At 37.5% G+C, this 14,411-nt stretch overlaps 1 protein-coding gene across 1 annotated transcript in view; it reads right to left on the reverse strand.

Annotated features, from left to right (window-relative positions):
• Positions 1 to 8,424: 8,424 nt before the first annotated feature.
• Htr1f (5-hydroxytryptamine receptor 1F) overlaps positions 8,425 to 14,411 on the reverse strand; it is a 138,766-nt gene continuing 132,779 nt past the window's right edge. Inside the window, exon 4 of the mRNA XM_016000174.3 lies at positions 8,425 to 10,857. Coding sequence (XP_015855660.1) covers positions 9,714 to 10,814 — 1,101 coding nt within the window. The 5' untranslated portion in view covers positions 10,815 to 10,857 and the 3' untranslated portion in view covers positions 8,425 to 9,713. The remainder of the gene's footprint in view (positions 10,858 to 14,411) is intronic.

Consider the following 14,411-nt stretch of genomic DNA (forward strand, 5'->3'; position numbering starts at 1 on the left):
TGTGTGTCTATGGGAGGTGGTGGTGGTGCATGTGCCACAGGACATATGTGGAGCTAAGAGGACAACTTTGTGGAGTGTGTTGTCTCCTACATTTCTGTGGGTTCAGAGGTGAAACACACGTCATCAGATATGCACTGTAGGAAATTATACACGTTTGCCTGCTGAGCCATCTTGCTGGTCTACGTTTCTTTTTAAAAAATATATCTACGCTGGGCAGTGGTGGCACACGCCTGTAATCCCAGTACTCGGGAGGCAGAGGCAGGTGGATCTCTGTGAGTCTGAGGCCAGCCTGGTCTAAAGAGTGAGTTCCAGGATAGCTAGGGCTACACAGAGAAACCCCGTTTCAACAAATAAATAAACAAAACCAACCAAACAACCAAATATACATACATACATACATGTGTGTGTGTGTGTGTGTGTGTGTGTGTGTGTGTGTGTGTGTGTGAAGGAGCATATGTACATGTGTACACGAACATATGTATGTGTATAGATGCCAGCGATTATTTCCTTAAGACCTGTCCACCTTGATTTTTGAGACAGGGTCTCTCCTAAGGACCTGGGGTTCATAGGTTTGTCTAGGCTCTCTGTTCAGAGAGCCCCAGAGATCCCTTGTTTCACCTCCCCAGAAATGGGATTACAGATGGGTGCTACCATGCCTATCTGTTTATGTGTGTACTGAGAATTGAACTCAGGTCCTCATGTTTTTGAGCAAGCATTTTACTGACTGAGCCATCTCCCCTCACCCCCTTTAGAATTCTTAGTAGAACACCACAGGACATGCTGAAATGATTAAGTGAAACCCAGCACATAGCATTTAAAGAATATGGTTTATTTCACATTTTCCTTTCTTTTAGGCTAAGCAGCATCAACTTGCCGCATATATTCATTTATCATTGTTTAACGACAGCAACAAATCAAGCAGATTCTTTTATCTGGTAGGCTGTTACAATCCATGTTTGAACATTTTCTATAGTATGAACAACTGGCATTAAAATTATTAAAATGAATGTAACTTTTTTTCATGGCTTTTAAAAATTAAATTAGACATTGCATATTACTTTCATCAATGATTTTGAGAAAGAAACTGAACTTGTATTTTACCTTAAGCTTAATGGCACACTTAGACCTTTACTTCAGAAATTACTCAGTGGAAATTACAGATAAGAGAAGTCAGCTATCCAACTTGAGCCTTTGGATGCTTTGTGTATGATATACTAACGAAGCTAGGGACATCATAGTCCTATGTGTGCATGCACTTATGACTGCATGTTTTTAAAAAATATAAATATGATAAACAGAATAGATAGGATTTAAACTTCTAAACTTATAAAGGAGGTTTAAAAAAGAAAAGAAAATCAAGCTTAAGACAAAAGTGACTGTTGAGTTCAGTTTCATATTTCTAAACATAAGTAAAATCAGAAATATAGTAGATTATTAACTTGTAATTAATCTCCCCCCACCCCTTTAGGGGTACATAATTAAAACTTGAGTTTGAAGGTCAGTGGACAGCTAAGGCATTAGACGTAGATGAAGAAAGCAGCTTGGCAGCCAGAGTTAAAATATTGTATTTTCCCCAAGCTTGGACAGATTTTCAGGTGATTGCAGAGGAGAGGGGCAGTTTAAAAGTTGCTCTTTTTATGTTTGGGCAGCTATTCATCTCTTGGACCACAATCACGTAGGACGGGAAAATAGTTGTGGGCCGCACGTATTATCTCTGTTTAGAAGGTTGAGTTATGATGGGCAGTGGTGGTGCACAGGAGGCAGAGGCAGAGGCAGATGGATCTCTAAGTCAAGGCCAGACTCATCTATAGAGAGAGTTCCAGGACAGCCAGGGCTACACAGATTAAACCCCGACTCAAAAAGGAAAGAAAGTTGAGCTAAATAAAACGGACTAAGTTCCTTCTCTTACTTCAGCTTTAAAACCAGTGAAGTCAGCTCTAGATTCTCCCAGAGAGAATTGTTCTTTTGGAATGGAAGAACTCAGGGTACTTTTTACTCCACTGCAGAGATACTTCTGAGTGTAAGAAACCATTGCCTTTTCATCTGTACATAAATCACTGAAGAGAAGAGGCCAGGGCACAGTAAGGAAATGTGATGAGTAATTTCATATGTTGGTTGGGCTGGATGTCAATAACTTAACTTTAAATAACTGAGTGTATTTATTTTTACATCTATTTCAAAATAGTAATAAAAATATTCCCTTTGGGAATAGGCAATTACTTACATATTGCATATATAACTGATAATGCATTATAGTGATGAATACTAAATAACATTGACATTTATTATCATGTACAGACATTTCCAGAAAAATCACTGTCCTTTGAATTTCATATATTTCATTGTCAGTAAGCTATCCCTAATAACTGAAAAATAAAGACTCCTTTTCTAATGTTAGTAAACTTTTAGCCTCTTCCTAATAACACACTTCACTTCTATTTCTTTATTAATCACAAGCATAAAGAGAAACCTGCAGTTTAAGTCAGTTACTAGAGGACACAACACAGTGGACCAGGCTTGCTTAGAAAGGAGATAGTCATCGAAGTGTGTTTGGGACCATGGAGACATGATGGGAAACACCTGAAATCCCAACACACAGGAATCCCAGGCAGGAGGATCGCCAATTTGAGGTCCACTGAGTTTTTATAGTGAGACCATGTTCCAAAAAGAAAAACAAAATCTATGTGTGATGGCCTTGGCATGCCTTTGATCCTAGCACTGGGAAGGCAGAGACAGAAGGATCTCTGTGTGTTTGAGGCTAGCCTGGTCTGCAGAGCTAGTTGCAGAACATCTAGGGTGACAGGGAGATTTGGGTCAAAAAGCAGAGACAAATGAACCGAGGCCGCATGCCCCTGAATCTACAGAGAAATGAGCACAAGGTCTCTTAAGTAACTTAAAATTATCATCTTAGTTATTAAGAAAACCTAGTATTTATGAGGAAAGTTGAAATATTTAAAGAAAATAAGGAATAAGTGGAAATAATGTTGTGTGTCACTGACTTTAAGGACAGTAGGGATTCAGTTTCAAACTGGAATTTAATTTGTGCTTTGAAGGGTGCATTGCTCAACAGCAAGGAAGCAGGTATTTGAGGGGAAGACAATGGCTGAAGAAGCAAGGTTCACAACGTGAGGGCATGGGAGAGAGAGCCCAGACCTGAGCAGACAGCGTTTGTTAGGACAAAGCAGGATAGTGGGAGGTAAGGTTTTCCTGAGTGTTCTTTTCTTATTAATACCAAGACTAAAAGCCACAGTGTGTACTGGCAGGAGCAATAGCGAGACAATACTACTTTCTTCAAATATTAATATTCTCTAATCTGAATATATTAATATTCATATAATTAAATAGTATTTTGAACTCTGTAGAACTAAAATCTAGCCTTCCAATTTTATTTTAATCATCCGAATTCAAATGAAAATTTCTTTTAGCTATTTAATGTATAAAAATCCTGGAACATATGGGATGTCATCTGAATGTATTAACAGTGAGAATGAATGGTTATGGTTACTAATTGCAGTTATGGTTTTAATTGGGCAGACAGATCACATTACCACTTTCGACAAAGGTAAAGTAGTTAGAAGATGCCATGGTTGTAGCAATGTGGATGGCAGAGCAGAGCAAGGAGAAAGGCGGGGTAGAACCTCCAGAATGGGGCAAGGAGAGGACTGGCACCCACATGTGTGGCCTTTGTGAGGCTTGGTAAGGCTTCTGAGCCCTTCTGCTGTGCTAGGCATGATACTTCCAGGAGAGTGAGAAGTTTCTCAATGCTGTTGACTTGCACCTCTCCAGACTCACAGGCTCACACTGAGGGGCTGCCTGTTCCAAGTGTGCTCTCACTCATTAGGAGTAATCATGGTGACTTACATTTTCTAGTCTTTAACTTTTGAGTATGCTCACTTTCTCTCACCATTTTATTCCTTCAACTCTACTCTGAGGAAAGGGGGATTGCCCAGGTTAATGGTTATCAAAAGAAATGGGACTCCAATCTAGCCTTTTCAGATTTTTAAATATAGAACATCATATGTCTAAATAGCTGCTTCCTATGTCATGGACAATTTGCTCTATGCCCTGGAAAATTTAAACAACATTCTCACTGAGAACGGAATATGTTTTATTCTTAACTAAATGTGTTATCCTCTATAATGTTTTTGGTTTTGACCTCAAATTCTGCAGTATTGCATTAGTAGTGGCAAGGTCACCTTTTGGATTCTGATTCAGTCTGTTACTAAAATGACAGACTAATTTCATTTCAGTTCCCATACTTAATGAGCTAGGGCCTTTTAAATCACTGGTGTCCAGAACTGAAGTCCTAGGCTCCACCTTCACTGGAACAATCTAAGTGCTGAGTGCATGGGATCAGGACTGAATTCACACACTCACATGCCCACCTTTGTAACAAACACCAAAGGTGATTTTTATTCACACAAGTTGTAAAAATCTGAAACCAGATATTCTCTCAAAAGAAATTCTCTTCTTACTTCATCTTCAAGCTCAACAGTATATTTAGTTCAACAGTATATTTAGTTCAGATGATTTTCCCCCCTAGATCACTTCTTTTTAACATCAACTTACTTTGCAAAAGATAAACTAATACATATTTGCACATTCCTATCCTCTCTACTAGGGTTAGAATTGACTCATGGCCAAGCCTACTATATAAGGCAAAATAGTATGTGTGTATGTAGAGGGAGGGGAATGAATATAGTTTTCCTTTATTAATTTTGTTGATTAATAACTTCAAGGCAGCAACTTCAGCAACAGAGTATGACTACATAATAATGATTCAACACATCAATTGTGAGTGATTTTTGGCATACACAGTGAGTGTATATGTCTTAGGAATATTAATATAATATGAAACTATCGGGGACAAATCTAGCTTTACCATGTCTACACAACCCAGAAGAATCATCTCAGTGTAACTGCTGAAGTGGAGCTTGTCCACAGCAAAAAGTAGGACAGACACTAAACACAAGTTTTTTTTTTTTTTTTGGTTTTTCGAGACAGGGTTTCTCTGTGTAGCTTTGCGTCTCTCCTGGAACTCACTTGGTAGCCCAGGCTGGCCTCGAACTCACAAAGATCCGCCTGCCTCTGCCTCCCGAGTGCTGGGACTAAAGGCGTGCGCCACCACCGCCCGGCTAAACACAAGTTTTAATGGAAAACTGCTTGGACATGAGGCTCCTCTTGATAAAACTAATAATCTAACTTTTTCTTAAAGGGGAATTTTCACAATTTCTATCCCAGTCAGAGGTTCTATTATTATCATTTAATGCCATTTTCCTGGTTAGATTTTGAACATCTTTAGGCTTTGGAGAAGATGTTCCATATCAATAGACACACATTACAGTGTTAGGTAATGTTTCTCTCAGTCATAAGTTCCTCATTTTAAATAGTAGAAGAAAGTCAACTAATTAAAAAGACCAAGACAAGTCATTAGAAAAGATTTACTTTATTCATGACAAAAATATTAACTTGATTCTAGAAATATTTTATGGTAAGGGGAGGGTCTAAGCATGATCACTTTGGTTACGAGGAAGGTACTAGAAGCACACATCTGGAACGAGCTGCTTTAATAGGGGTGCATTTCAAAGTAAGCAGAATTATTTTTGAAGGACTTTGGGATATATAAAGAAAAAAAAACTTCCATGTTTCTACTGCACAAATTAGGAAACCTGATTCTCTGACCTAGAAATAAAAAAAAAGTCTATAAATTCAAGAGAAAATGGTTTCATACTTGAGGCAAAGACAGAGATTATCAGTAATGAATTTATGATCACGTCTGCCTTCATGGCATTTGGGGGAACAAACCAACCTATTTCATAGCAATTGGATTTAAATTACTTTCCCACTTATTTCTATGAAAACTTTTTGGTAAAAGGCACAGGTTAAATGGAGGGTGTGACTATGGGGTTCAGGCTACGGCGAGGGGATGGATTTGTTACTGATGTAGTGATGTAAGCAAAGCAGATGCCTGCCCTATGCAGGCCGGGTGCAGAGAGCTGGGGGATCAAATCCTTAGGGAAGCCAAGTGAGAATGGCTTTGGAAATTCATTAGGGAGGTTGTTCTTAAAGATGGGCTCATCGCCTTCCACTAACTAGTTATTGGTGATCAGTCTTCTTTTATAAAAGAAGACAAAGAAACAAAACAAAGCAAAACACATTGACCCAGGCAGTTCATAGTCTTAAACTTGAAAGAAAGCTCCTGTTTCATAAGCGTGTGACATTTCAAATACAGTCCATGTGCAGCTATGTGTGCCGACATATTAGACTGATTTTAATATCCACTCATTTAACTTTCTCATGACTTTTGTGTCTGGTCTTTGCTTTTAATACATCTTTTATTTGAAGAGATTTAGAAGATAACTTAATAGAATAGAATAAAAGCTTTGATTGATTTTATGGTGCCACTATAGTAAGATTCTAGTAGGAAGTACATTTTCATATCTTATATTTAAACACCTTTGATGATATTTATGTTTTCACCTTCTGTCTTATCAGATAAAAGAGGAATCACTATATTGCATTAATTTTTTCCTTTGTGACAGTTTTTAGCTACTTAGAAATTTTTTATTCAAAGGATAAAGTGAATACATTCTGAGAAGTCCATCTTGTTAACTGTAATGTGTTCTGCATACATTTCAAAGGAAGTGTTTGAGATGGACCGCCCTTATATTGCCACCATTTAAAGATATTGAACATATATCTTGATTGATGCATATTCATTAGTGATGGCAAAGCCTGAAACCTCAGCATGTGGGGCAAATGTAGATGAACTCATACTGCACTGTGTTGCAGCCCCTTTGGATTAAATGATGAGGTTGCAACACACAAAAAAAGTGAATTCGATTTTCTCCTGATCTCTGAAGGGAGATAGATGCAACTTCTTTGGCACTTATGACATTATTTTTCTACATCTGAGATTTGGTCTAACTCAGATCCAAGGGCAGTATATGTACCTAGGTTTACTTTGCTTGAAATAGTTGTTGGTTTGTGTCTCAAGAGTTTTCCTGCCAGGTGGGATGCCTTTAATCCCAGCACTTGGGCGGCAGAGGCAGGCTGATCTTTGAGTTTGATGCCAGTCTGGATTATAAAGTGAGTTCCAGGACAGCCAGAGCTACTCAGAAAAACCCTGTCTCAAATAAATGAATTAAAAAAATAGAGTTTTCCCAATGTAAGTTTCTAAGATGTGTAGAAGTAACTTCGGGAAGGTCTTTGAATAAATCACAGAATCAAATTTTGGCAAGGGAGAGGGTAAAAGAAGAAAGCAGAGGATGATAGGGAAGACACAAGACGTGAGAGTGAAGGAGGAGCGGTGTGAGGATAAAGGACTGGCTGGGCACCTTGATTGCCTGTCGGTGCTGAGGTCAGAGAGCAGTCTAATCTCATTGATATGTCAGTTTTCATTAGGCCAGAAGTGGTCAGTAGTTCCTATGAGCTTGGGCACATCTGGAACTGCCATACTTTCGAAAAAGTCATTGTTTACCAACAGATCCTGTCAGTTAATCTCCTTCTTTCAGGTAAAGATGATCTTAGGCACTCAGCTTCTCCTACTGTCTGATTGCTGTACTTGCTGTAATCTATGGATTATTATTTCCATGATCAGAATCAGTTCAGCACTTCATCCCCCAAGACACTATCTCCAGTACTCTCTCTGCTTCTCGTATCTAGAGAACTCCTCCCCCCACCCCCTTTATGTTAGCTTTGTCCCAAGCCTGTAATATTTTGAAAATCATCATTGATAACTCAAGGGTAGCAAGAAAATTGGCAGTGCATTACTTTTCTTGACATTGAAAGTCATTTACAGTGTTCAATTTTTCCTTTAATCTTTTGATTTCCTTTGTTGCCTTAAATGGCTAGCCAATTCATGGTGTGGGCCATAATTCTTGCATGACAAAGCCTGAACTTTCTACGCTGTCACCACCTGGACTATGTCCTTTCATTTGCTCATACCCAAATGCTGCTTTATTTGACACACATTTCAGATATATTGTTTATGAAAATTTCCCAGTGTTCTTCAAACAGAGGTGATCAGTTTTGTCTTGACGTCATCACAACTATGTAAATAATTCACTTTCTAGATCCTTGTTTATTACCTTCTATTATAGTTTTAATTCTGTGTTGTTTCTTCCTTTAGATAATAGAGACATTGATGGAAGAATTTGTATTTTGTCATTTCCTGTATCTTCTATCTAGTACATCTCTCATTGCCTTATGTAAAATCTCACCTCTAGATATCTTTTAATCCAGGTGTAATGTCTCACAGATATATAAAAAGCAATGCAATATACTCTTAAACACTCCACAAGGGAAGCATATTTTATAATGTACACAAAGTGGCAATTTAAAGAGGTGTGGTATATGTTGTTTTCCAGATGGTCTTGATTTATAAAATATATCCTAATTACAAAGGCAAAACAGATTTTTGTTGTCCAAGCAAAGTTTTAATATTCAATATTTTCCATTATATTCTCTACAATAAAAAGGGAGTAATGTTCAAATTCTAAGATATGGAGAATTGTAAAAACTGGGCTACTAATATTAGTAGAGAGGAAATAAATTTTGTTTTAGAAGTGTGACAGCTATAGTGAGTAACTCAGGGTACTTAGTGTTTAAAGTTTTATTTCTAAACAAGGGACAATGCATATAACAATTATATAATAATTGTATAATAAACCTTTCCCCTGGGACTTTGATTTCAAATACTGATATTATATGATTAGAGATAATATTATTCTAGAAGCTGATATTAAACAAAATGAAGATATCAAATGTACAGAAGTTCAGGATATTGAAATATTTTGCCATACTTAGCCCACTGTATAATTATTTTTGCTGTCCAAATATGAGGATAATATCAAAGCCACTGAATTTCATCTTATCTACTCTACCCAGGCTAAATAAGATCTGCTGTTGCCTTCTCTTCACTTTTTTCGAAGAATAAGATGGAGAAGGGACAAGAGAGGTATTAGAGTGAATAATATTTTTTTTCTGTGGATGATTAGTTATGCAATGGAGTGATGCAAAATTATCAATGGAACTATGTGTGGGAGCCCATTTTCAGGTTCCTCGTAGCTTTACCCAGCAGGTCTGTATAGAGAGGATGATTGGACCATGGGCCTGAGTGCAGGTGTCTGAGATAGTCTGCACTTGGCTGTGCAGGGGGGAGGTCTTTTGCTCCACCCATTGGTATTTCTATAAATACCTTAGGGCAGAGACAGGGCCCATTGGAAAAGGTTCCAGGCCCTCTCGAGGCTATCCTGTATTTACTATCTGTTTATCTCACCAATCTAAATCCTTCTATCTAATATTTCCTGATGCTCTCACTCAAGAAAACTCTGGGGAATTGTGGGGAAATGCCCCACAACTATGTTAATTGAAAATTCCTCTAGTTGTTGTAAGATATAAATCTGGAAAGCACTGTAATTAATAGCATGTATATATAGTTTTCCAGTTATATTTTTTAGGTATATTGCATAGACAAAAGATTATTTATAAGCTGCATAAATTATTTCCTAATTTTGATAACACTAGAATGATGGTCAAATCAATACTCTTATTTCTTGGTGCTATTAAAAATAAATTTATGCTCTTACAGTTTTAGCAGTCTTAATATATTTTCTCTAAAAATTTAAATGTTTTATTACTTTACATTCATTTAGTTATCCTGCCCCCAAATAAATAAAACCTCCACCCTTTAAAAATAGACTTCCTTTAACCTAATATCGACATCGTACAAGTTTTTGGAAGGCTTTCTTGAAGTCTTCATTGAAGATGGTATAAATCAGTGGATTTATAAGGGAATTCAGGTAACCAAGCCATGTCAAAAAATTTGACATTTCTTCAGAGATTTTACATTTGTCACAGACATTAACAACCAATTCTTTTACAAAAAAGGGCAGCCAACATATGACAAATGCACCCAGGATCAGTCCTAGGGTAGTGGCTGCCTTGCGCTCTCTAGTGCCTGAGATTTTCTGTCTTCTCCATGATTTCTCATGCCTCAACTCAGACCGGGGGCTTTTCACTGTGCTATGAATTCTCTCAAAGTCTGTCGATGGATCCGATAAGGATTTTTCTAGCACATAGGATGTGGAGACCAGTTTAATACTCTTCTCACTGCTCTCCAAAAGGACTTGGCCATTCAGCTCTTCCTTCATCATCCGACTTGCTTGCCTCTTGTGGTATAGTGTCCTTGCTGCTTTGTATATTTTGTAGTAGAGGATCAATATCAGTACAAGTGGGATGTAGAAAGCTCCAAACGTGGAGTAAATTGTGGAAACAATGTGGTCATGTTTGATGACACATTCATCATCACGGCTAGTTCCTTGGTGCCTCCAGAAGAGAGGAGGCATAGAGATGAACACCGATATAACCCACACTATTGTAATCATGATGCCAGCATGCTTGGGAGTCCTCTTCCTGGCATATTCAACAGCATCTGTGATTGCTCGGTACCTATCCAAGGCAATAGCTGACAGATGCAGGATGGAACATGTACAACAGATGATGTCAACACTCAGCCAAATGTCACAGAGTACTTGTCCCATAATCCAGCTCTCTCTCACAATGTACACGATACTGAAGGGCATCACCAGGACGGCTACGAGAAAATCTGTAACCGCCAGGGAACAAATTAAATAGTTGGCTGGATGGTGCAGCTTCCGAGTCACAATGATTGCAGCGATCACAAGGGAGTTGATAGTGGTTGTCATCAGTGCCAGGCCGGACAGAGTGAGGGAGACTAGAATTTTGGAAGGCATTCCATTTAACAGTTCCTCGGAGGTCAAGTTTTGATCTGATGAGTTTAAAAAGTCCATTTCTTTTTTGTTTCAGAGGCTAATATAGTTGAAAAATGAATACCTGTAACAAAGGAGGGGGAGACATAGTTCAGAGAAAATTTGAAGTACTTTTCTTTTTATAACACCTTAAAAAGATACATGCATGATTTTCTAGAGAATTCTATGCATTAAAATTTGAGCTCAGATTGGAGATTTTTTTTTCCTGAAGCAATCTAATGCTAACAGTAACAAATAGAAACTTTCAAAACATTTGTTAAAATTGGCGCACATAAAGCAATTTTTATGAGTAAACTATCCAATTAGCCAATAAAATCCCCATGATAATTTTTAAAAACTATATTAGTCCTATGTTTTTCTCTTTGTCTACAGTAGAAGTTATGTTTAAAAGTGCAAGTTAATATTTTATACTTGTGTATTTTGTAATGTAGTATGAGAACATTAAAGGCAGTATTCAAAAATGATAAGTATATTTAAGGTCACATTGTGAACATTATTACTGATATTTGTAATGCATTTTGTGCTATGACATAGAGGCTTCATAGAGAGAAGTAACTAAAAAATACTATATGTAGCATTTTATAAAATTAGAAAAATGTTCATAGTCTTTGGGGACTTGGTAGCTAATTTGGTTTGAGAAGACAAAATAACATTAGTAGGAGTCAAATAACCCTAAATTATCTATTATAACAATAGCACACATGACCAAACAGTCCTTTCATGACCGCCATACTGACAGTAATGTTGTTTTCTTTGTAAATCACCCTTGTATTGATTATATTACATTTCTGCTTAAGAAGGACCATACATCCACGGTTTATAATTGTTGCTTCAGTCTGTGATTTAATTTAATTGGAAGCCAAATAAGGGCTTGAAATATAGTTCAGGGGTAGAATACTTGCCTACATGTGTAAGGCCCTGGCACCAAAAGAACCAAAGAACAAGTAATTGGAGTGTACTCAATTCAGATACTAGTAATATTTTTTTTTTTTACAAGATGTTTCTTTATTTCCCATTACTCTCCTTCTTTGTCTTTCATAATTTTTAGTGACCTCTTGGCTGTCAAGGAAGGACAGGAAGGAAGTAGAATCTGAGACTTTATTCTTAGTTATAATTGCTATTTTATGAGTATATATTTAAATATACTTACTTTAAAGTGGTAATGTTTCTGTTGTTAGGACTGGACTGATAATATTTAAAATCTTAATATTTTTACATTCAGTATTTCATAAGGATATGAATAATCATGTATTCGTTGTAATGTTTACTATCTGCCTCTGCTTGGGTACCAGTATAAAATTTAATTTTGATTTTCAGGTATTCATGAAGCCAACTGCTGCTAAGCAAATTGAATGCCAGAAAATATTGAATATCTACTACCTGGATTAGTGACTATCCATTGTAAAGCTGAGAAATTGTCTCATATCTGTATAATGCCCATCTGTAAAGAGCAACTAAGATGTCCCATGTCTATGGAACACTTACCTGTATAGGGTAACTAAGACAAGTCTAGAGAAGCAGTGAAATGTAAATCCTTCCTAGAAATTCTAAACCAGAAGTTACTAAATTCAATGCCTCTCAGAACCACACTGAAGCCTTGCTAAATCAGATTCCAGGGTCCAACCTTTGGAGTTTGTGATTCAGTAAGTCTGACGTGGGGCTCTAAAATCCACATTTCTGACATGCTTTCAGGTGATGCTGATGCTAGAGGACCAGAGAGTCTGGGTTTAATCATCCTGCTTGTTTCCCACACTGGTCTATTTTGTCAGTGCTATGGCAACTATAAGTTTCTCTCAATGATAGCATCTATGATCTTTCAATATTTCTTCAACATGGTTCTTCCTGACATTCTTATTTATTAAAGACTCTCAAATAAATGACCTCACACTAAGTTTTCATTGGATGTGTCTCTATTTTTCATTGCTGGCTCAGTGTAGCTCTCAGACATCCTATTCTAGGGCTAGTTTTCCATTCTCTCCTGAGAGAAATTTGGGTCAGATGGTCTGAGATGTAGAGAACTCACAGGCATCATCAGCACCCTTACAAAATCCTTGCATGTGTTTTTAGTAACACAGGATCTTCTACTTATCCATCCATTCTCCTCCCTCCCTCCCTCCGTCCCTCCCTCCCTCCCTCCTTCCTCTTCTTTCTTTCTTTCTTTCTTTCTTTCTTTCTTTCTTTCTTTCTTTCTTTCTTTCTTTCTTTCTTTCTTTCTTTCTTTCTTTCTTTCTGCCATTTTTTAAACTTTTCAAAAATTTTAGTTTTTACATTTATTTGGTGTGTGTGTGTGTGTGTGTGTGTGTGTGTGTGTACATGCTTGTCAAGGCACACACATATGGGGGACAACTTTGAGGAGTCCCTTCTCTCTTTCCACCATGTGAGTTTCAGAGATCAAACTCTGGTTGACAGGCTTGGTGGCAAGAACCCTTACCTGCCAAGCCATCTTGGTGGCCCTCTCTTTCAGTTCTTGTATATACTCCTTGCAAACATTTTTAGAAAGGTCAGTGATCTTATACGAAAAGCTTACTCCAAATCCATGGACACTTTTGGGAAATATGACAGACTGATTAATTTCTGCTTTGCTTCCAATTCCCTCCATTTTCTCATCATATATTTTATGCTACAGATTCAACTAAAAAAACCTGAAGTTTCTCTTTCATGTGTGTGTGTGTGTGTGTGTTTGTGCATGTATGTGTGCACAATACATCACAGTGTGCTCAGAGACCACAGGAGGTATCCTACTGTGTTACCTCTCTGCTTTATTTCTTTGAGACAGGGCCTCTCACTGATCCTGGAGCTTGATGTCTTTTTGGCTTGGCTAGTGGCCAGCAAACCACAACTATCCTTCCATTTTTGCCTCCTGGAGAATTGGAGTTATAGGTATGTGTAGCCATGTCTGACTTTTCACGTAGTGCTGTGATTTGATCTTGGATCCTCAGGCTTATGAAGCAATGGCTCTTACCCACTCCGCCATCTTTCCTTACCAAAATGGTACTTAATGTCAGAACCCCCCCCAAGTTTTTGTAATATTTTATAATTTTATGCCTTATAAATATGAATTATAAGTATGTCAAGTAAATTATATTGCAGTTTACCAGAACCCTGTCCAATGTTAAATTTAGAAAACTAATTAATCTTCCATAGTTATATTCACAGACAGCAAGGAAAACAGGAAACCAAATGGAGCCAATCACAGTTGCGTTTGAATTTTCTTTATTCTTATTTTCCTTCCCACTGATAAACAGAAGTTCAACAAATCATTTACTTTGCCCAATTTGGACACAGCCTTTCACTAGATTCTTTACTCTCGCTCTTCTTCAGGTTCCCCCTGTATGTCCTTGTAGAGCTAGGGACCCTACTGGTTACCTAACCCAGACTGTCCCACACATGTCACTTCTGCCCCACGACACAGGTTTCTTTCTGTATTTCAGATCTTGTTCCTGGAGAAAATTACTCTGTGAAGACCGGCAGTCACATCAGCCAAAGACTGACAGCTTCTCATACTTGAGTCAGCATGAACATTTGACAGCTTGTTGATCTAGTCCCGTGATGAATTTAAAACCTCTTCTGATTGATTACACACAATATTTTTAATCTAATGGTTATTTGCACTCAAGA

Source organism: Peromyscus maniculatus, chromosome 12 (genome assembly GCF_049852395.1).
Source record: "Peromyscus maniculatus bairdii isolate BWxNUB_F1_BW_parent chromosome 12, HU_Pman_BW_mat_3.1, whole genome shotgun sequence".
Classification (NCBI taxonomy): domain Eukaryota; kingdom Metazoa; phylum Chordata; class Mammalia; order Rodentia; family Cricetidae; genus Peromyscus; species Peromyscus maniculatus.